Source organism: Capricornis sumatraensis, chromosome 5, assembly GCF_032405125.1.
Source record: "Capricornis sumatraensis isolate serow.1 chromosome 5, serow.2, whole genome shotgun sequence".
Classification (NCBI taxonomy): domain Eukaryota; kingdom Metazoa; phylum Chordata; class Mammalia; order Artiodactyla; family Bovidae; genus Capricornis; species Capricornis sumatraensis.
The window spans coordinates 30,606,688-30,630,965 of NC_091073.1; the positions used below are offsets into that span (position 1 = coordinate 30,606,688).

General features: G+C 37.2%; 1 protein-coding gene across 1 annotated transcript in view; it reads left to right on the forward strand.

Annotated features, from left to right (window-relative positions):
- Positions 1-10,519, forward strand: part of AHR (aryl hydrocarbon receptor) — a 49,070-nt gene extending 38,551 nt beyond the window's left edge. Inside the window, exons 8-11 of the mRNA XM_068972616.1 lie at positions 409-518; positions 1,296-1,437; positions 4,087-5,323; positions 8,143-10,519. Of these exons, the coding sequence (XP_068828717.1) occupies positions 409-518; positions 1,296-1,437; positions 4,087-5,323; positions 8,143-8,277 (1,624 nt within the window). The 3' untranslated portion in view covers positions 8,278-10,519. The remainder of the gene's footprint in view (positions 1-408; positions 519-1,295; positions 1,438-4,086; positions 5,324-8,142) is intronic.
- The last annotated feature ends 13,759 nt before the right edge of the window (positions 10,520-24,278 follow it).

The following is a 24,278-nucleotide window of genomic DNA, read 5'->3' on the forward strand; positions in this document are numbered from 1 at the left end:
TACATTGTACGAAGTTTGACTTTTTGCCCTGGAAGTTCAGTAACCAAAGTATGTTACTGCTTTTCTCCTTCCTAGTATGGGAATGCATACAGGTTTGAGAAACCCTGCCCCTCCAAATGAAGTAAAAGTATTCTAAAATATGATTAAAGATTTTGCATTTCATCTGTATGATCTACTCTGTTAGACTCATCTTTAGTGATTATTCTCCTGAATGAAGACCATGAAAGTTATCTAAAACTGAAATTTGCAGACATATGCAAAAGAGAGCAATTATAGAAATGTGTTCGTTTCTACCTGCTAGTGTGAAATTCTGAGTGTCAACATAGTGCAGAAAATAACTAAATAATTTATGTAGGTGACTTCATTTGTGTTAAATTTCAATTTTGTGGTTATTTTCCCTTTAAACAGAGGAAAACTTGTTTTAGGCTACACTGAAGCAGAGCTGTGCATGAGAGGATCAGGATACCAGTTTATTCATGCTGCTGACATGCTCTACTGTGCCGAGTACCACATCCGAAGTAAGTTGCAGTTTCTTATGAACTTGACTGAGAAAATACCTTTTACTCGAGGACATGTTTCAGATTATTACTGATGTAAAAGTGTTTAAGGAAACTATCTGGATTAGCTTCTACTCAGTATCACACAACTGTGAGTAACTGGAGTTACACTTTTAATTCATTAGCTGCCACACAGGAATGGAGTAGCTTAATTACTCTGAAAATGGCCATTTTGTCTCATCAATTTATTTCATAACTTTGTTAATATAGTGAAAATGTTAGTTGCTCAGTTGTGTCTGCCTCTTTGCAACCCCACAGACTGTAGCCTACCAGGCTCCTCTTCATGGAATTCTCCAGGCAGTCTTCCCGACCCAGAGACTGAACCTGCATCTCTTGCGTCGCAGGCCGATTCTTTACCATCATCTGAGCCACCATGGAAGCCCAGATTATACTTTAAAATTGTAGAGTAAAATATCAGACTGTAGGACATGTTCCCTTTTAAAAATGAAAACAATTCCCCCCCCCCAAACTATACTCCCTATAGTTTCACATATTACTTGAATTGTCTGACTTAATCTTTCCTTGAATCATTTAAATAATAAATTTAGTCTGAAATAGGAAAAAACAGCAATGCTGAAGAACTATCTTGATGCATTTTAATATACTGTGCTTAGACGTCATCAGTGTATTTATCATCTTTGGTGATACATAAATTACACCCAGAAATATTACAGAGATTTTCTTTACTGTGTTGATTTTAGATTTGCTAATTTAATTTTGTTTGTTTGTTTGTTTTAGTGATTAAGACTGGAGAGAGTGGCATGATAGTGTTCAGGCTTCTTACAAAAGACAATCGATGGGCTTGGGTGCAGTCAAATGCACGCTTAGTTTATAAAAATGGAAGACCAGATTATATCATTGCAACTCAGAGACCTCTAACGTAAGCACAAAGACCTAGAATGTTTCATGTTTTGGTTTTTTTATTTTTAACACTTTGGTTTAGAAATCCTCTTACATGAAAACCTTAAAGTAAATTCGAGGAGAATTTACACTGGAAATAAGCACCGAAAAGGTAATATGTGCAGAGAGAAGCCTAGGTAAGTTAAAGACACTGAGAAATCAGAGTTAACCAACTTTCTTGAACAACTATGGATGTAGAGCTATTGAAGAGAATGATTAACAAAAACAACTCCAAGGGTTCATCCTGGGTATCTGAAAGTAAGGTGAAAAGCCAGGGCCTTCTGTTAAAATAAAAATATAATAGTGCTTTATTTAGCATGTGTTTGCTAATAAGCAGGCAGTGATTAAGTTTCTCATATGTTCTAGAAGTAGGTATGTTGTCAAATATTCACATTGCACACATTTTCTCTACTCTGGAGAATTGATTTGTATATGTGGCTTTGAGGGTAAGGATCACAATTAGTCTTTTTCCCTTATATGGACATCTAGTCGACTAGTAACGTTTATTTAAAAGAGTTTTTTGAAAAGACCACCTTTTCCTCACTGCACTACATTTCAATCAGAGGATTGTATCTGTGATTCTGCTTCTCAGTTCCATTGGTCAAGTTGTCTGTTTTTATTCCAAAGCACATTGTCTTAACTATTCTGTATCTTGATATGCCTTGATATCTTTATGCCCACCATTTCGTTTGGTCAGAATTTTTGTTCTCCTTGGATAGAGTCTTGGCCTCTTCTTTACCCTTTACATTTCCATATATATTTAGAAATCAGCTGCCAATTCCTATGGGAAAATCTGTTGAGATTTTTAATGGGACTATATTGAAATTGAATCTTGGAACCCATGAATGTGGTGGTCCATGTGTATGTACCCATGTTTTTATCTTAATAATGGGCTGTATTGTTCTTACCTGAGTCTTAAACATATTTTAATTTTATTCCTAGATATGTTCTGTGATGTTGTTTTAAATGGTGTGCATATATATTATATATAATTTTAATATATAGAAATAGTTGAGTTTTTAATATTGGTGTTTTAGTGACCTTACTTCAACTCACTTATTAATTCTAATAAAGTGTCTGTAGACTTTTTTAAGGTTTTCTAATATGTCCTATGTTGATTGCAAATAATTTTTTTCTTTTAACCTTTAGACTTAGTTTTGTTCTTTTTTTAAAGTTCTTCCATTGTACTGGCTAGGCCCTCAGTAGAATGCAATGGAAATAATGATAATTCATTTTGGTCTTATTCCCAACTTTAAGGGAGAAAGACTTCAAATGCTTGATCATTTCATATGATATTTGTAAGTAGTCTTTTGTTATTTTTGTAGAAATACTGGGTTTATTGTTTCAGGTTTAAAAGCATCCCTGTCTTTCGTTTACCAGAAGGATATCATCATCATGAGTGGCTGTTGAATTTTTATACCAAATACTTACTTCGCATTCATCAACTTCATGATTTTTCTCCTTTATGCTCTTATTTTCTTTCTGTTCTAAAAGTTCTGTACTCATATAATTTTAAGACATATTTTCTGGTATTAGGAATTTGTGCCCTGTCTTCGTCACTATTCCTAGAAGGCCATTAATTTTATTATCCTTCTCAAGGAGTCAGCTTTTGTTTCATTGATTTTTTTTCCTGTTATACATTTGTTACCTAGTTATGTCTGTTCTTATTTCCTTCCTTCTACTCTTCTTAGGTATAATTAGAATTTCTTTCCACCTTTTTCTTTTTTAATGTATTTGGTTAAGGTATTAGTTTTTCTTTAAGTATGATTTTAACTACAGTCCTTTGTCTTTATCATTCAGTTGAAAATATGTGCTAGTATTTGACTTGTTTATTCAGGAAATATTTAGAAACATAGTGTTATGTACTGTTCCATACTAGGGGATTTTCTAGTTGTCTTTTTGTTACTTGACTTTATGTTTAATTCCACTGAGGTTATAGACAATAGCCTGAAGGAATTCAGTCCTTTGAAATTTGTTGTGGCTTATTTTATAATCCAGTGTATGGTCAGTGTTGATAAAATATCCTACATACTCTTGTCAAGACTACTCGTTCTTTTGTATGTATAGTATTCTTTACATATCAGTGGTCTGGTTTGTTTTGTTCATGTTTTTATACATTTGCTATTTTTGTTTGCTTGTTCTATTAGTTATTAAGAGGTTGTTAGACCTATTTGGAGCTCTTTACCTAATACCAGCATTAAATTTTACACATATACACACTACATAGTATATATGAAACTATGACATTTATTCCATGCCTTAACCTATAAATTCTTTTCCCATGCAAAAAATTTTAATTTTCATATGTCAGTCTTCCTTTAGAGCTTTATATTTCAGCATGCCTCACTTGTATATTTGGATCTGTATTCCATTCAGAATTTTTTTTTTCAGGTAGGGATGGAATCTGAGAGTGAAATTAAATTTTTGGACGAATTCTATCTAAATTTCTATAAACAGTTTTAAGTACTTGTCATCAGAAAGATTTCTCTCAAATTTATGTTCACCTCTAGCAAATTTAACTACTGTGTATTTTGTGTGCTAGTTTTTCTTTTTTAAAATTTCTTATTTTGGAAATGTTTATGATACAGCTTTTTCTAATACATGCAAACTTTCTTGTGCCCAATTGTAGAGATGAAGAAGGAATGGAGCACTTAAACAAACGCAATATGAAGTTGCCATTTATGTTTACCACTGGAGACGCCGTTCTATATGAGATAAGCAGCCCCTTTCCTTCCATAATGGATCCCTTACCAATAAAGACTAAAAATGGTGCTGGTGGAAAAGACACATCAGCTCTAAGTAAGGATTCCCTCAGCCCCAGTTCCCTCCTGAATGCCATGATGCAACAAGATGAGGCTATTTATCTCTATCCTGCTTCAACTAGTACACCTTTTGAAAGGAATTTGTTCAGTGACTCTCTGAATGAGTGCAGTAACTGGCAAAACAGTGTTGTACCTATGGGGAGTGACAGTATCCTGAAACATGAGCAGATCAGCCAGTCTCAGGACATGAACCCAACTCTCTCTGAAGATCATGCCGGGCTCTTTGCAGATAACAGAAACAGTGACTTGTACAGCATTATGAAACACCTAGGCATTGATTTTGAAGACATCCAACACATGCAACAGAATGAGGAATTTTTCAGAACTGACTTTTCCGGTGAAGATGACTTCAGAGATATTGACTTAACAGATGAAATTCTGACCTACGTTGAAGACTCTTTAAATAAGCCTACCTTCGGGTGTTCAGGGTACCCTCAGCAGCCATCCGTGGCTCTGAACCCTAGCTGTATGGTCCAGGAGCAGCTCCAGTTAGACCAGCAGCAGCTGCAGCCCCATCAGATGCACACAGCAGTGGAGCAGCAGCAACAACTGTGTCAGAAAATGAAGCATATGCAAGTTAACAACATGTTTGCAAACTGGAACTCTAACCAATCTGTGCCTTTGAATTGTCCTCAGCAAGACCTCCAGCAGTACAATGTCTTTGCAGACTTACCCGGGGCTAGTCAAGAGTTTCCCTACAAACCTGAGCTTGATCCTATGCCTTACCCCCAGAACTTGATACCCTGTAGTCAGCCTGGGTTGCCACCACAACCTCAGGGTACACAGTTAGACTTTCCCATGGGTAATTTTGAACCAGCCCCGTACCCTACTACTGCTTCTAATTTAGAAGATTTTGTCTCATGTTTACAAGTTCCTGAAAACCAACAGCATGGACTCAATCCACAGTCGGCCATGGTAGCTCCTCAGACGTGTTACACCGGGGCTGTTTCAATGTACCAGTGCCAGCCAGACCCTCAGCACAGCCAGCTGGCTCAGATGCCGTACAACCCAACCACGCCAGGCTCACAGGCATTTGTAAACAAGGTAAGGGTGTTCTCAAACTGAGTAAGTCCTTTCAAATGCCTCTTCATAAATTATAAACAGATGTAAATTATGAGTTTTCTGTCAGTGACTGATTTTAACATTTTATCTGTAGCATGTATGGGAGAACATTTCTAATTTTATTTGTGACTATTTTGTGTAAGCTGGTACCTTTACATTACTAATACAAGTATATCATATTTAAAAGAAATCAAGGACAAAAGCAGTATGAATACATCCATAAGTTAAAAGTAAAATTACCAAGTAAAATTAGTTAAAAGTACACTGTTTAGAATAATGTTGATTATTTTTTAAAATCTGACCTTTTAAACATGCTGACTTAGAAAGCTTTAAGGTTTTAAAAATAGGTTTTTCAAAGCTCTTTTTTTTTTTTTCCTGACATAGTTGATTTACATTTTCAGGTATATAACACAGTGACTCAGTATTTTTATAGATTATACTCATTATTATTAAATGTTGACTCTCTTCCTGTTGAAATTGGGTTAAAACCAGTATCGCTGTGCTTCCTTCAAATACTTTTGTCCTAGGTGATCTCTGTTAAAAGTCCTAGGCTCCTCTGTGTTCTATCTTCATTTTATCCTTCAAGGTAAAATAGTTTTTTCCCTGGTATCTGAAGAAAAATAAGAAAGGTAACTTATCTGGCTTTCTATCACGAGACTCAAGCTGGATTTTTTAAATGTGTCATTCAGACCCTTCTACCAACATGGTACCTTAAAGTGCTTCCTAATGATCGCTGCTCTTTGTGACCACCCAGGACTCTCTTATGCTTGCCTTTATGCTTTTCCATTAGAAAATATTGAGTTCATGTTGTGTATTTTAGTTGTGAAGCAAATCCCAATAAGACTGTAATAACAGTTTATAAATGTCATTTGCAGCTTTCTCATTAATTGTTTTTTCCTGATCTTTTTTATACACTTGGTTTGTTTGATTACATATGAGTTTTTCCCTAGAAAAAGACTGTGAAAAAATTTCTTATCCTCATTCCTGACATTGTTCAGTTAAAATTTAACAATGAGTTACAGTCTATCTCACAACATTGCTGCAGAATAAGCACAGGTGGGTAACTTGTAAACTGTAGAGAAATGAATTATATAAAATTATATTCTGGAGAGGGCCTGCATTAGCACCAGCTCCTTACAGTGTTTTCTTTCCCACTGTTTTGTGTTACTTCCTTATGAATAGTAAGAATTCTGGACCTACATATTCCCCCAAGGAGTTATTGGACTTCCCTGGTGGCTCAGACAGTAAAGAATCCGCCTGCAGTGCAGCAGACCTGGGTTCAATCCCTGGGTTGGGAAGATCTCCTGGAGAAGGGAATGGCTAGCTACTCCAGTATTCTGGCCTGGAGAATTCCATGAACAGAGGAGCCTAGAGGGTTACAGTCCATGGAGTCGCAAAGACTTGGAAATGACTAAGCAACTTAAAAAAAAAAAAAGTTATTAAATCTAAAAAAAATTGGAACTCCATTTGTGGCTCACATTACATTTCTGTTGACTAGCACTGCTCTAGACAGTCTTTTTTCGGGTGGTGCTAGTGGTAAAGAACCCGCCTGCCAATGCAGGAGACATTAGAGACACAGGTTCGATCCCTGGGTTGGAAATATACCCTGAAGGAGGAAATGGCAGTCCACTCTGGTATTCTTGCCTGGGAAATCCCATGGACAGAGGAGCGTGATGGGCTACAGTCCATAGGATCCCAAAGGGTAGGACACGACTGAAGTGACTTAGCACACAGTCTCTTTAAAGACAATTGCTGATGTGCATTGTATTGAGTGATTAATGTAATTTATCCAAAACCTACCTTTTAGTGGGCGATTATTACCTTCCCTTTGAAAACTTGACAGAGTTTAGAAGGACTGAAACCTAATGTTACATAGGCTTTAGAAAGGTAGATTTCATTTGAAGCAATTAAAGGTATGATTATAATCCATTACTTTTACTAATTATACTAAATTCAAAAAGTTCTGTAATCTATAAAAACCTACAGAACTATTAGGAATTATTCAGGTCAATCGCTCACTCATGTCCAATTCTTTGCAACCCCATGGACTGCAGCATGCCAGGATTCCCTGTCCATCACCAACTAATTATTATTCCACAGAACTGTGTGTCTCAAGGTCCTTCCCTCCCTCCTTTTTTTCCAGTAACACTTATGGAAATGAGAATTTCATTGTTAAAAGGCAAGAGCAAGCATTTTACTTTGGTAATTTTTATTTCCATAATTAGGACAATAAGTTTAGTAGTACTTTGAAAGCATATTATGAATAAAATTGGTTATAGAAATCATACCCATGGTATATAGTATATAAGGCATATTAAGAAACCTCTTGCAAATCATAACTTGCCGCTTTTCAGAAAGTTCTGGGTTATCTGTAGTCCAATGTGGTGATCTTGAATGTAGTTAGTTAATTGGTACCTAAAACTTACTGAGATACAATCTGGTCAAAGCAGACTTATGACAGAGAATAGTACCTGTGGTTCGTGACTAGTACTTTCTGATCCAGTGGCTCCTGCCCAAACCAAAGGCATTTCATTGATCAAATAGTCAATGGAGTGCCACATCTAAAGTGAGACAATCATATCACTCACCTATACTATCTAATGGAGAAACTGAAAGATTGTAAGTGCAACTAATACATGTGTTCAGTACAACTTCACTGAATGAGTTAAAATAGCAGTAAAGGAGTTTGAAGTTTAACAATAACAACTTGGAGAATAAAGATTTTAGAACTACATTTCACATATCTAATGGTTTAATATATATGAAGGATCTGTTCTAATAAGTTGCATTGCTGTTTGCAGTTTCAGAACGGAGCAATTTTAAATGAAACATATCCAGCTGAATTAAATAGCATGAGTAACACTCAGCCTGCCACCCATCTTCACCCATCAGAAGCCAGAAGTTACCCTGATTTGACATCTGGTGGATTCCTGTAATTCCAAGCCCAGTCCTCACCTTGGTTTTTGAGTAGTTTGTGAAGCATCACAGAGTAATAAGACTGTCCTTGTTGGATGTCAGCAAGTTCACATGGAGACATTGATGTACGTGTTATTTTTACTGTTATAAAAAACATTAAAACTGGTTGGTTTGTAATAAGAGGAGTTATTCACCTATACTACCATCATTAGAATAGTATGCTGTCACAGAGGAGTGAAATACCATCTACAGTTTACAGTATTCTGAAATAATACCACAGAATATACAGAACTTTTTCAGGGAGATATTTTGACAGTTTTAAATATGAAAAATTTTTCTCTGGTGGGATTACTTCCATCAGATTAAAATCAAATACTTTGAGTTTTGAACTTGTAGATTATTAGTGTACCAAATATTAACTATTTCCTTTTACTTTTAGCTTCTGCTTTTATCTCAGAGGTTAAAACAAATGGTTTGGTGCTTGTATAAAAAGATAATCTCAGTATGCTCCTCCCTCCTTGGTAATGTAAGTGCCTCACACTTTTTTCTACCTATAACACTGTAGGGAGTATATTTTATGTAAAATATATATTTACATAAAATATACTTTTTCTTTTTAAAATTAATAACATTCTGCACACAAATATTGGTATTTCTTAAATTCAGTCATTTTTATTAATCTAGGCATGTTTCAACTGCACTACTCACCCACTTTCTTCAGGTAAAGAGCAAATAATAGTTGAAAAGAGAAATATTTATTACTTACTCTAGTTGTTTCTAGATTTTAATGTTGCCGTGTGCCTTACGTTGAAAAATTTTGGAAATGGAAATATCTTCCTAAATTTTTTTTTTAGTTATTGTAAGAGAGCAGCACTAAAATTTCAAGAGTTTTCAGAAGTAAGAGATATATCACCATTTAGCTTTACTAAAATCTCCACCTTAATAGTTGAATGTTGCCCTGTAAAGAATCTGCTGTTAAATGCAACCCTGAGTATTAACTTAAAATGAAGAGAAGCAGCTTTATTTTTAGCTCTTTAATAAGTACAGCACCCATTTCAATATGTATAAATTCTTTAAAAACTGTTTTAGACCTGTAATCCTTTAAAATGTAATATGTTGACTTTATAAATTTCACTTCTTAGTACAGTGGAAACTATTTGTTTTTCTCATATTTGAGGAGTGTTAAGATTAAATATAGCAATGTTTGGTGCAAAGTATTGGTATAAGTGAAAAAATGGTGCATTGTAGAGTTTATAATGAACAATGATATTTGTAAAATGTTTTCAGTCTTTCATTTAAAAATAGTGCATACCTTATATATGCACATAAATAACTTGTTTGGGTCTTAACATATTTTATCACTGTGTCTTTTTAAGTAAGCAGATTAATCAGACCACTAGTAACTTTACCATCCTTGGGTGACTTAAAAGTGCCACCGTCTGACTTTCTTTTACTTAAATAGGACAGCTGAAAGGCATAGACATGTTTTGCATGTATTATATAAAAACACAATGAAATCCCAAACTGAAATATAGTATTAAAATACTATACTTTTCTTTTTTTAGTAAATCAATGTATATAAAAGTGACTTCAGACACAATAGCTAAGTCAGTTTTATGCATTTTCCAACAGAATTTTGAACCTGGACAATGAATTCAAGTGTTGAAAAAAATAATAAATTTGTCTAAAACATTTCATAATTTGTTTGTAGCAGGAGGAATCACTAAAGATTTAGACCAGATTAATATTCCACTTTTACATTGAAACCTTTTATGAAAAGTCTTCATCTAAATAATTTTTGTTAGTCTCTTCCACATGTTACCGGATGAACTGTTTAGTGGGGGAAAAACAGGCTTCTAAACTGTATGTGAATATGTTGATGATCAAGTATACACTTAAAAAACTTAAAGCAATATTGTATATTTTTATCTATATAAAGTAACTAAAATTTAGCTAATAATAAAATCACATTAAACCCAATACACCTTTGTCTGTATTGTTAAGTGCCAAAGGAAGAATCTTTGTGTAATGCTATATTGAGGGATTTATTTTTCGATGACGTGCACTTCTAAGGATGTGGCTGTTCCTACTCTGATCTTTTCCCTATGCCAGGTTGTTCCTCCAGTACCTGAAGACTTACCAGTGTTCCGGTGTATTACACATAGCTTTTAATCATTACTCTGCACAATCTAGTGTTTTTCAGTATTACTAAATTTTAGGTAAATGTTTTCATGGGTGTTTTCTCCTTCAAGATGTTACTGCTTACATATGCCATGCATACATTTTTGTTTAAAATATGATTTATAATATCCTTATCAAAAAATTATATACAATAATTTATGGTAATAAAATAATCACCAAGTATGAATAGTATGTTTTAACGCAAATTATTTTTGGTCCACATAAAGGAAATGAGCACTTATAGTATAGTATTGTAATTATGTCAGATGAAGGCAACCTATAATATTTAAGGATAGGTTATGTCAGTAATTCCTAAACTTTTTATGAAGTTCTGCTCCCCTGGATATTTTGGGCTTTACTGGAATATAAAAAAAGACTTCAAGGAAACTCATAGATTAAAATGCTTCTGCAATGGACTGTTCTTTTAAACCTTGCACAATCAGTGTTATAGTTTAGTGGTGGTAGTATTCATTCCATTTTAATAGTATTTTAAGAATATTTATGAAAAAAATTTTAAACAACCCATGTTCTATTTTGTGCTTAGATAAGAAAAGTTATTGCCCAAACTTATGTCTCTATCAAATATAAATGGCATGTTAAGCCTTTGGTATTACATTATAACTATTAAACACTCACCTTGAATTCTGCAGTTGGCATTATTTGAAGAAAAATTCCTGAGAAAAAGTTTTCATTCTCAGTAACAATTGTTTACATTAATTTTACACTTATTCTTAATCATAACAACTTGATAGTAACATAGCAAATGTGCATTACACCTGAGTCTGAACATTTGAGAAAGACTAACACTGTCTTTTGTCTGAAAAGTGCATAATATATTCAGTTTCAAATATTTGATCTCAAAGAACCAAGAAAAAAATCCAGATAATCATATTCCTGATGCCTGCTTTCATTTAGTCAATTGGTTTCCTTCAGCATGAGTGACTTCAACTTGGACCCCCCATTATCAAGCCTATCAGACACTGACCAGGGATGTTATTAGCTACTCACCAGACTAAGGAATATTGCTCTGAGTTTTTTCCCAATGTCTCCAGAGGACCATGCTTCCAGGTCCACTAATACAACTGAAACTATCAAAACCCCACAGCACATCCTAAGTGACTATGTACTTTGACCCCAGCAGTACCATTGGCCTCTGCTCTTAAGCCAACCTCCAATGAGGGAGAAGAAGAAGATCCCTTGCCTTCAAGATTAAACACCCTTCCTAACCCCAGCTTCCCACTCTATCCCTCCCTCAACCCTCGCCCGCCCCCTTGGGAATGACAAGTCTATTCTCTTATGTCCATGAGGAGGGTTAGCAGATGTAAGCTATTATATATGGAATGGATAAACAAGGTCCTACTGTATAGCACAGAGAACTATCAGTTCAGTTCAGTTCAGTCACTCAGTTGTGTCCGACTTTGCGATCCCATGAATTGCAGCACGCCAGGCCTCCTTGTCCATCACCAACTCACGGAGTTCACTCAAACTCATGTCCATTGAGTCCGTGATGCCATACAGCCATCTCATCCTCTGTCGGACCCTTCTCCTCCTGCCCCCAATCCCTCCCAGCATCAGGGTCTTTTCCAATGAGTCAACTCATCGCATGAGGTGGCCAGAGTACTGGAGCTTCAGCTTTAGCATCATTCCCTCCAAAGAACACCCAGGGCTGATCTCCTTCAGAATGGACTGGTTGGATCTCCTTGCAGTCCAAGGGACTAGAGATCTCTTCAAGAAAATTAGAGATACCAAAGGAACATTTCATGCAAAGATGGGCTCAATAAAGGACAGAAATGGTATGGACCTAACAGAAGCAGAAGATATTAAGAAGAGGTGGCAAGAATACACAGAAGAACTGTACAAAAAAGATCTTCACGACCAAGTTAATTATGATGGTGTGATCACTCACCTAGAGCCAGACATCCTGGAATGTAAAGTCAAGTGGGCCTTAAAAAGCATCACTATGAACAAAGCTAGTGGAGGTGACGGAATTCCAGTTGAGCTATTTCAAATCCTGAAAGATGATGCTGTGAAAGTGCTGCACTCAATATGCCAGCAAATTTGGAAAACTCAGCAGTGGCCACAGGACTGGAAAAGGTCAGCTTTCATTCCAATTCCAAAGAAAGGCAATGCCAAAGAATGCTCAAACTACTGCACAATTGCACTCATCTCACATGCTAGTAAAGTAGTGCTCAAAATTCTCCAAGCCAGGCTTTAGCAATACGTGAACCATGAACTTCCAGATGTTCAAGCTGGTTTTAGAAAAGACAGAGGAACCAGAGATCAAATTGCTAACATCCGCTGGATCATCCAAAAAGCAAGAGAGTTCCAGAGAAACATCTATTTCTACTTTATTGACTATGCCAAAGCCTTTGACTGTGTGGATCACAATAAACTATGGAAAATTCTGAGAGAGATGGGAATACCAGAGCACCTGACCTGCCTCTTGAGAAACCTATATGGAGGTCAGGAAGCAACAGTTAGAACTGGACATGGAACAACAGAGAACTATATTCAGTATGATAAACTATAATGGAAAAGATTATTTTTAAAATGTATGTATATGTACAACTGAATCACTTTGTACAACAGAAATTAACATTGTAAACCACTGTATTTTCCTCTTCCAGAATCTTCTCTCTCCTATAAGCTTACCTGTGCACAGGTCATCCTCTATCCTGGAAAAAATGTTACTTAATTCTGCATCCCTTTCCTTATCACTTCTTTGCCTCCTTTCTCTAAAACAGTGTTGAGCTCCTGAAATCTTGTTTTCCTCCCCTTACGTAGCTCTGTTGAAGTTCACTTAACTTCCTTCTTACCATAGGCTGGTTCTCTGTGGCCCTGCAGCCAAATATATTGTAGCCTCAATGGATTTCTTTCCTCCAGTTGCTTCTGTGGTATTAGTTGCCCTGCATCTGATTATTCCTTCAATTACTCTCCTCTCCTCCCACCTGGCAAGAGTCTCATTTCTGATCACTGTTTATGGTTCCTTCTCTTCACACTGACCCTTTGGAAGCACGTCCTCTCTGCAACGACTACTTTTGTGATGATCCTCTCAAAAACAGATCTTACCTCTGAAATGGTGATAGAGACAGCTTATCTCTGATCTGTATTCGTAGAGATCCTTTTCCTCCAAGAGAGCTAAGCACTCAGACACTGAGGTCAGACTCCTGGCTTCAGCGCACATATGATCTGAATCACTGGGAAGGTTTCTTCCTCTCTCTGAGCCTGGGTTTCTGTTTCTACAAAATAAGGATAACAGTAATGCTTCACTGTATTGTTGGGGGATTCCACAGAAACTTTATGTAAAAACAGTTCTCAGGAGGCCAAAATGGGAACAATTTGAGCAAAACGATAACAGTATTGGATTACAACTCAAGGAATGAAATATCCATGAATCCATGCTGATATAAAGGGCTGCATAAATGGGGAAAAGGGCAAATCTTCCTAATAGCAGAATCCTGAGTATAGATAACTATGCCTTCTAGTAGATAATTAAGCTTCCAGGGAGCTTAATACCCCCCTTCCCTTGAGTGTGGGCTAAACTCAGCCTCTTGCTTCCAAAGAATACAGTAAAGAAAGGGAAAAAGTTAAAAGTTGGCATTGTAGAAATCTGTCTAGCACCACTTTAACCAAGCAGTCGAGTTTAACAATGATAAGTGTTGGTGTTCCTCTCAGATATAATGGTATGATCAGTACACTTCTGCTCTGTGGCATTTCCCCAAAACACGTAACCCTAGTCGTCTGCTGCTGCTGCTGCTGCTAAGTCGCTTCAGTCATGTCCGACTCTGTGCGACCCCATAGACAGCAGCCCACCAGGCTTCGCCGTCCCTGGGATTCTCCAGGCAAGAACACTGGATGGGTTGCCATTTCCTTCTCCAATGCATGAAAGTGAAAAGTCAAAGTGAAGTCACTCAGTCGTGTCTGATTCTTCGCGACCCCATGGACTGCAGCCTACCAGGCTCCTCCGTCCGTGGGATTTTCCAGGCAAGAGTACTGGAGTGGGGTGCCATTGCCTTCTCCGAACCCTAGTCTAATCATGAGAAAAATGTCAGAGAAACCCCAAATTGAGAGAGATTCCTCAAGATTTCTGGAAGTGTTCTTCTTCAAAGTGTTAAGAAAACCGGAGACTGAGACATTTTCACAGGTTAGAAGACTAAGGAGACATAACTGTTGATAAAGACAAAATATAATAGAGTATCCTGGACAGCATTCTGCAACAGAAAAGAAGCTTTAGTGGAACACCTGCAGAAAGCCAAATTAAAATTTAGGTGATAGTATTGGACCAGTATCATTTCCTAGTTTTACCAAAGTACCATGGTTATGTAAGAGGTTCAATTTAGAGGAAAATGAATGGAGACAATAAAGGAACTCTGTATCTTTAAAACTTTTATGTAAATCTAAAATTATTCCTAAATAGTTTATTTAAAAATCATTTTGTATTAAAAACACAGTTTGTTGACTGTCACATAGCAAGTACTGAATAAATGTCCGTAATTACCATTTCCCTGTGATTTCCAGTCAACCTCAGTTGTAGGTAAGTCTCTACATTGGTACTGTTCCTTCTCATTCTGTTTCCTATTTATTTCATGAATATCTAGGTTTTTAGTCTCCAATGCTCCTTTCTACTTTAATCTCTTGATTATCATCCTTATCAATGATCCTTCTAGGCATGTTTCCAGAACTCTTACACATCAATATAATAATCTATTTTTCCATTCCAGCTAAAAACAATCACATCTCAAACTCTGAGCACTTGTAACTGCCTAATTTTTGCCAACGTCAAATTTCCTTTTCTAATCACACCATCTTCCACTTTCCTGATCCTTTCTTCTTTGTTCAACTAGCTCTTTGCCCTTCTTGTGATCTCCAGCCCTGTGAGTACACATTGTTCTTTTTCAGTCCATCAGCCTGGAGCTCAGTATCAGCAATGTGTTTGCTTCTAGCCTGAAATTGCTCATTCCCTTATAGGTAACTGACACTCCAATCCATAGCCCCGGCCAAAACTCATCAGCACAGCACAGAGCCTGGCCACTTCTTTTCCTGATAAGCAGTTTTGCTAGACAAAGTGACAAAACTGCAATAATGGCCTCACCACAAACTGAACTGGAAGGAAAGCTAAGACGAACCTAGACAGTGCATTAAAAAGCAGAGACATTACTTTGCTAACAAATGTCCATATAGTCAAAGCTATGGTTTTTCCAGTAGTCATGTACGGATGTGAGAGTTGGACTAGAAAGAAGGCTAAGTGCCGAAGAATTGATGCTTTCAAACTGTGGTGTTGGAGAAGACTCTTGTGAGTTCCTTGTACTGCAAGGAGATCCAACCAGTCCATCCTAAAGGAAGTCAGTCCTGAATATTCACTGATGTTGAAGTGAAACTCCCAATACTTTGGCCACCTGATGCGAAGAATTGACTCATTGGAAAAGAGCCTGATTCTGGGAAAGATTAAAGGTAGGAGGAGACGGGGGTGGCAGAGGATGAGATGGTTGGATGGCATCACCGACTCTATGGGCATGAATCTGACCGAACTCACAGAGTGAAGGATGGGGAGGCTGGTATGCTGCAGTCCATGGTGTTGCAGAGTCAGACACAACGGAGAGACTGAACCACACACAAACTTTTACCATGTCTATGGCAGAGACTGACAATTACCTAACACCAGTAACATCTTCCTTCTTTCTCTGTAAGAGAACCCTGACCTTTCTCTGATCATTGAGGGAGAAAAAGGACTACGTTTTTCAGACTCTTTTATCAATCAGTTCAGTTCAGTTCAGTTGCTCAGTCAATAGGTTTAGCTAATATAAGATCTGGCCAACTATATGAACGCAAAACTTTTGTGATACTTCCAAGAAGAATGCTGAAATAAAACTAATGCAGCTGCAAGAAGTCTTTTTTGCTTTTTTGCTTTTCCTTTCTAGCCAGCACACATGGGTGTGATCAGTGGAGATTCAGCAGCTCTTCTGAACCTTGAAGACAGAAGCCATTAAACTAGGATGGTGAAGCGAAAACAGGACACGCCAGGGTCCCTCATGACTTGAAACCACAAAAGAAACCCTGTCTGCCTACCTCATGACTTCTCACATATAAGAGATAAGAAGATTTCTGCCTGTTAACCTGTCATTTTATGATTGCCATGGTGTCTCCATCTTCTCACTCTCCCCAATGATATTATCTCTGACTTGACTCCAAGAAAGTCTGATGTGATAATCAGTTTCCTCCTCTTTTACCTTTATGTTTTTATCAATCAGTTATCCTCTCAGGCTTTCCCTACCCCCTTTTTCTTGCATTTTCTGACATTGAACGTGTTGGTTTCTCCAGCACACAAGCATCAGCCATTTTCTTCTAAGGACAATAAATCACACTACTACTTCATTCTTTTTCCATCTGTCGATCCACTCATTCATTTTTATTGTTTTACATCTAAATAGAGCAGCTTGCTATGACTTGCTTTCTTCATTACTGACCTATTCCTTAAATCTTCACAGTGTGAATTTACTACCAATTTGTAAAAATGTTCTGTTAAATCAAGAAATCTTTCTTCCTTGATACTTTCTTACTTTGGCTTCCGTAACATGATAATATTTTATTGCTCTTAGTCCCCCTCTCACTCCTAAATAAAAGATCTAAATAGACATTTCTCCAAAGAAGACATACAGAGAGCAAGAGGCACATGAAAAGATGTTCAACATCACTAATTATTAGAGAAATCTAAGTTAAAACTACAGTGAGTTGCCACTTCACACCAGTCATAATAGCCATCATGAAAAAGATCTACAAACTAAATGCTGGAGAGGGTGTGGTGAAAAGGGAACTCAGTTGTACTATTGGTGGTAAGCAGTATGGAACTTCTTTAAAAAACTACCATATGATCTAGCAGTCCCATTCCTGGGCATGTATCCTGAGAAAAACATGACTGGAATGGATGCATGCACCTCAGTGTTCATTGCAGGGCTGTTGACAGTAGCCAAGACATGGATGCAAACTAAATGTTTCATAGACAGATGAATGGATAAGGAAGGGGTGGTACACGTAAATAATGAAATATTACTCAGCTATTAAAAAGAAAGAAAGAATGTCATTTGCAGCAATATAGATGGACCTGGAGATCTCATACTAAGTGAAATCAGAGAAAGTCAAATATCACATAATATCTCTTATATGTGGAGACTATAAAAATGATACAAATGAACGTACTTACAAAACGGAAACAGACTCACAGACTTAAGAGAATGAATCTATGGTCTCTGAGGGTCACCTTTTAACATACTCCTCTGATGAGATGTGTGTTACATTAAAATATGAAAACCATCAGGATAATCTTCCAATATAAGTATTAGACTAGGGAGGCCTGTCCCAAGCTACACTGTAAATTGAGTGACCCCAATTGATCCTTTGGCTCCCAACTGAGAAAATCACGTTTACCAGGGGAAGAGGTTAACTACCCTCTTCCCCTGGTATGTGCACATGCTTGACAGAATTTAACTTGGCCCCATTAGCTTTCCTGTGCTGATGCATTTAGACTTTTAAATTCCACTAGGCAGAATACTGCAGATGGTGACTGCAGCCATGAAATTAAAAGATGCTTACTCCTTGGAAGGAAAGTTATGACTAACCTAGATAGCATATTCAAAAGCAGAGACATTGCTTTGCCAACAAAGGTCCGTCTAGTCAAGGCTATGGTTTTTCCAGTGGTCATGTATGGATGTGAGAGTTGGACTGTGAAGAAAGCTGAGCGCCAAAGAATTGATGCTTTTGAACTGTGGTGTTGGAGAAGACTCTTGAGAGTCCCTTGGACTGCAAGGAGATACAACCAGTCCATTCTGAAGGAGATCAGCCCTGGGATTTCTTTGGAAGGAATGATGCTGAAGCTGAAACTCTAGTACTTTGGCCACCTCATGTGACGAGTTGACTCATTGGAAAAGACTCTGATGCTGGGAGGGATTGGGGGCAGGAGGAGAAGGGGACGACCGAGGATGAGATGGCTGGATGGCATCACTGACTTAATGGACATGAGTCTGAGTGAACTCCAGGGGTTGGTGATGGACAGGGTGGCCTGGCATGCTGCGATTCATGGGGTCACAAAGAATCAGACATGACTGAGCGACTGAACTGAACTGAACTGAGGCAGAATCAGTCCTGGCTTCCTACCCAACCACCAGCCCCACCATCACCACCTTGGACAGGATCCACTGCCCATGGGGGGGTCATTTTCTGATACTAGTTCTTCCACTTCTAGAAAAATTTTTCAGGAAGAGTGATGGACAGAATTCTGTTTGGTGTCTAAAGTATACGGGCCTGCATGAAATAGCTTACAATTTAAAGCCAGCCAGAATTTGAAGGAACACAAGACTCATATGTAGAAACATTTATAGAAATCAGGGATTAATAGATTAGAAAAGAGAAGAGGTCTGTGACGTGATTACCTACTTCAAATAACTAATAAACTAGAATTGGGGAAAAAGAGATTATTTATGGTCCAGAAGTTAATCCAGGATCAATGATAAAAGTTACAATAGGAACTAAAGAGCCTCTTGACGAAGGTGAAAGAGGAGAGTGAAAAGCTGGCTCAGAACTCAACATTCAAAAAACGAAGATCATGACATTTCGTCCATTAACTTCATGGCAAATAGATGGGAAAACAATGGAAGCAGTGACAGATTTTATTTTATTGGCCTCCAAAATCACTGTGGATGGTGACGGTAGGCATGAAATTAAAAGATGCTTGCTCCTTGGAAGAAAAGCTATGACAAACCTAGATAGCATATTAAAAAGCAGAGACATCACTTTGCTGACAAAGGTACATCTAGTCAAAGCTATGGTTTTTCCAGTAGTTATGTACAGATTGAGAGTTGGACCATAAAGAAGGCTGAGTGCCGAAAAATTGATGCCTTTGAACTATGGAGTTGGAGAAGACTCTTGAGAGTCCCATGGACGGCAAGGAGATCAAATCAGTCAATCCTAAAGGAAATCAACCCTGAATATTCACATTGGAAGGACTGTTGCTGAAGCGCCAATATTTTGGCCACCTGATGTGAAGCATCAACTCATCAGAAAAGACCCTGAGCCTGGGAAAGATTGAGAGCAAGAGGAGAAGGGAGCAACAGAGGATGAGATGGTTGGATCGCATCACTGACTCAAGGGACATGAGTTTGAGCAAACTCCAGGAAATAGTGAAGGACAGGAAAATAGTGAAGTCTGGCATGCTGCAGTCCATGGGTTTGCAAACAGTCAGACATGACTTAGTGACTGAATAACAATGACAGATTTTATTTAATATAAAGAAGACCTTATTGAAATATCTCTAGAGATGAAATAAACTGATTCATTGAAATGTAATGATCTTCCTATCTCTAGAAACACCACTTAGAATTTATGCTGAGAAAATAATTCAAAATTCTGAAACATTACACTTTATCACTACTGTTTCCTTCTACTTCTGAGAGTTTAGGATTCCATTAACTTCCATGTTAGATGTGAGCTTCCAGATGATGTATTTCATGATCCCTGTTTTATGCTTGAAGAAAGAATAAGGCCCAGATACTATTTTGTGGAAGTTGCACAATTAGTTGATAAAATGATCTCACCTATTTTGAGTTCTAAACCAGTAATTTTTCCCCAACACAAGAGATTGGTTTTATTCTCCAGTTAGGGAAATCAAAATATTCAAATAACATTTTTTTTAACCACTATGGATGAAATTTTTATTTTCTTTCTATTCGGAATTATAGTTTCACCCTCCTTTCAGGTAAAGTTGGACATCCTAATCCTTGTGGAATGTCTAAAAATTTATCAACTCCATTTCCCCATCATGCTGTATCTTCAAAACATTTTAGACTATGTATTTGTTGACATTTGAAAGTACGGAAATCTAATTTTGGAACTTTGTCAACACGATTTGGAACTGGGTTTCGGAATTGGGTGGACATGAATTCTGACTAAATGAATATCTATTTCTAGAGTGTTAATTTCCATTATCTTTAAAGACTTTCCTTTCTCCTTATTCAATCAACTGACAGGTAGAAAATCCAGACCAACTGCCTTTGAATACTGAGTTATTCATTGCAATTAAAAGGGAATAGAAAAACTTACTTTATTGTCAAGAACTCTGAATAGTTTAAGACTCTCCTCTACATTCAAGCCAACACATTAACTAACTGCAAAAAGACATATGATTTCTGAGTCAGAGGCAAAGGGTGGTTGATTACTTACAATAGTAATAGCAGCCAGCATACGCATTTGTGTTAGTTCCCTACAAGGCAAGACAAACATCCCCACACACAGTTACAGGAAAGGAGCTGTGAACTTAGGGAACCCAGATCTTTTAAGATGGTGGTAGACATGCCTGACCCTTTGCTCTGAAGGGAAATACCTTCAATATCTTCTCAGGCTGTTCACTATACAAACTTCCTTGAAAAGATGGTTCAGAACAAAAGCAGCCAGTGCCTCTGCTTGCAAGCACATGCAGAAACACAAGAGCCCCATGGAGAATGGTCTCCAGCACTTATCCTGATGGGTTCTGCTTGCCCTTCTAACTAAAATTCTCATCCTTCTTCTGTTGACTGCCTCCCTGTTCTAACTTCACAGACAATTCAAATAATTTCAATTATTTTCAAGGGAGTGAAGTGACTGAAAGTCGCTCAGTCATGTCCTACTCTTTGCAACCCCATGGTCTACATAGTCCATGGAATTCTCCAGGCCAGAATACTGGAGTGGGTAGACCTTCCCCTCTCCAGGGCTTGCAAGGGGGTGCATGGCAAACCTGAAACATTTTCTATCTTGAAGTTACACTGTTCTGACTCTCCATGGAAATAGAGAAACCCTGCCTTCAGTTCTCTGCTCCAAGTCCTTGTAAAGGGCAAGACATCATGATATTTAAGAACCAAGGCAGGGGACACTGTGTTGGAACTCTGACTCTGTTCCTTTGCTGTGTGTGTAGTAGAAGTTGCTTAATTGACCTTTCTGTGTCTTTGTTCCCTCCTCAAAAAAGAATGTAATGACTTTACCTTAGAGGATATTGATGAGACCCAAGTGACATAATACATGTACAGTGCTCCACCCAGATCCTGGCACATGATATTAAGTGTTAAAGAAGACTGACCACAAGTACTGAAATTGAAACTGACTTTAAAACTTCCAACAAACAAAATTCTAGGACCAGATGGCTTCATAGGCGAATTCTATCAAAAATTTAGAGAAAAGTTAACTATTATCCTTCTGAAACTATTCCAAAAAATTGCAGAAGAAGGAATTCTTCCAGATTCACTCAAGGGGCTACCATCACCCCGATACCAAAACCAGACAAAGATACCACACACAAAAACAAGAAAATTGCAGGCCAATATCGCTCACTGATGAATCCAACAACACATTAAAAAGATCATATACCATGATCAAGTGGGATTTATCCCAGGGATACAGGGACATTTCATTATCTGCAAATCAACCAGTGTGATACACTGCATCAGTAAATTGAAGAATAAAAACCATACAATCATCTCAATGGATGCAGAAAAAGCTTTTGACAGAATTCAACACTCATTTTTGATAAAAACTCTCCAGAACATGGGCATAGAGGGAACATAATTCAATGTAGTAAAGACCATATATGACAAACCTACAGCTAACATCATACTCAAATTGATGAAAAGCTAAAAGCATTTATTTCTTCTAAGATTAGGAACAAGACAAGAATGTCCATTCTCACCACTCTGATTCAACATGATGTTTGAAGTCCTAGCCGTTATAATCAGAGAAGAAAAAGAAATAAAAGGACTCAAATCAGAAAAGAAGTAAAACTGTCACTGTTTGCAGATAACATGATACTACACAGAGAAAATCTTATAGCTGCCACCAGAAAACTACTAGAGTTCATCAATAAATTCAGTAAAATTGCAGGATACAAATTAATACATAGAAATCCATTGCATTTCTACACAATAACAATGAAAGTTCAGAAAGAGAAATTAAAGAAATTATCCCATTTCCTACTGCATCAAAAATAATATACCTAAGAATAAACCTACTTAAGGAGACAAAAGTCCTGTACTCCAAAAACTATAAAATACTGATGAAAGAAACGGAAGATGACACAAACAGATGCTTTTTGACACATAAATCATAGCAATATTTTTTGAGCCATCTCCTAAAGTTATGGCCATAAAACAAAACAAGTGAGACCTAATTAAACTCAAAATATTTTGCACAGCAAAGGAAATCCTAGACCAAACAAAAAGACAACCCCAAGAGGGGATACAATATTTGCAAATGATGCAACTGACAAGGGATTAGTCTCCAAAATTTACAAATAGCTCCTGAGGCTTAATATCACCAAAACAAATAATCCAATCAAAGAACAGGCAGAAGACTAACTATACATTTCTCCAAAGAAGACATACAAATGGCCAACATGGAAAAAGTCTCAACATTGCTAATTATTAGAGAAATCCAAATGAAAACTACAATGAGATATCACCTCACACCAATCACAATGGTCATCATCAAAAAATCTACAACTAATAAATGCTAGAGAGGGTGCAGAGAAATGGGAATGTAAACTGGTATAGCCACTATGGAAGTTCCTCAAAAGACTAAAACAGACCAACCATATGGTCCAGAGAAAAACATGGTTTAAAAGGATAATGCACCACAATGTTCATTACAAGGCTGTTTACAATAACCAAGCCATGGAAGCAACCTAAATGTCCATCAATAGATGAATGGATGGTAAGAAGATGTAGTACATGCACACAATGGAATATTACTCAGCCATTAAAAAGAATGACATAATGGATGGACCTGAAGATGATCATACTAAGTGAAGTAAGTCAGACAGAGAAAGACAAATATCATATGATATCGCTTATATGTGGAATGTAAACAAAATGAGACAAACGCACTTATTTACAAAACAGAAACAGACCTAGAGAATGAACTTATGGTTACCAGTGGGGAAGGGTGAGTGGGAGGGATGGACTGGGCGTTTAGGATTGACACTGCTATATTTAAAATAGATAAGCAACAAGGAGTTACTGTTTAGCACAGGAAACTGCTCAATATTCTGTAATAACCTAAATGGACTGAAAAAGAATAGATACATGTATATGTATAACTGAATCACTTTGCTGTACACATCAAACAAACACAACATTGTTAAACAAATACATGTTGATATAAAACAATTTTAAAAAAACCTCCAAAAAATGCTAAAGAATTGTTAGCTCTTATTGGTTTTGGAGTCCATATTGGTTGGGAGTTAGTTAGGTGAGCAGCTTTGTATAATGAAGAGATCAAAGAATGAGTTATTTCAAAATTGGGCCTTTTTTCGTGGATGTGGGCTCTGCTCCAAAATGCTTCCCAGGCTTGTGGGGCAACTATTCTAGCCTCAGTGTGCTCCAGCCACTGCCTTTTCCTACCAGGAGAAAGGAAAGCAAAGAACTTGTTCAGGCCAAGGATCTTTAAGAGCTAAAGTCACAACTTGTATACATTTTTTTCCCACCCAACTTTGGTACCCATGGACTTAGTCCTCAGATTATACCTGGCTGCAACCATCTGCCCAGCAAAAATTCTGTTTCTATGGAAAAAGAAGAAACAGATTTTGGTGGGTAACCTAAAGGACCAAGACCAAAAATAAATAACACTTCTCGATTCCATCTGAATTTTGATGCTATTGAGAAATAAGAAAAAAGTAATGGAGGAAAATGTCATCATCATTAGAAACTATAACTTAGAAGAGTCAAACGGGAATTGACCACTCCATTCCTCAGTCTTTAATCTAGACCCTTGTGTAGACTATTCTGGGATCATTTTCAGTGGGCAGAGCCAGCCTGCTTTTCCATGTCAC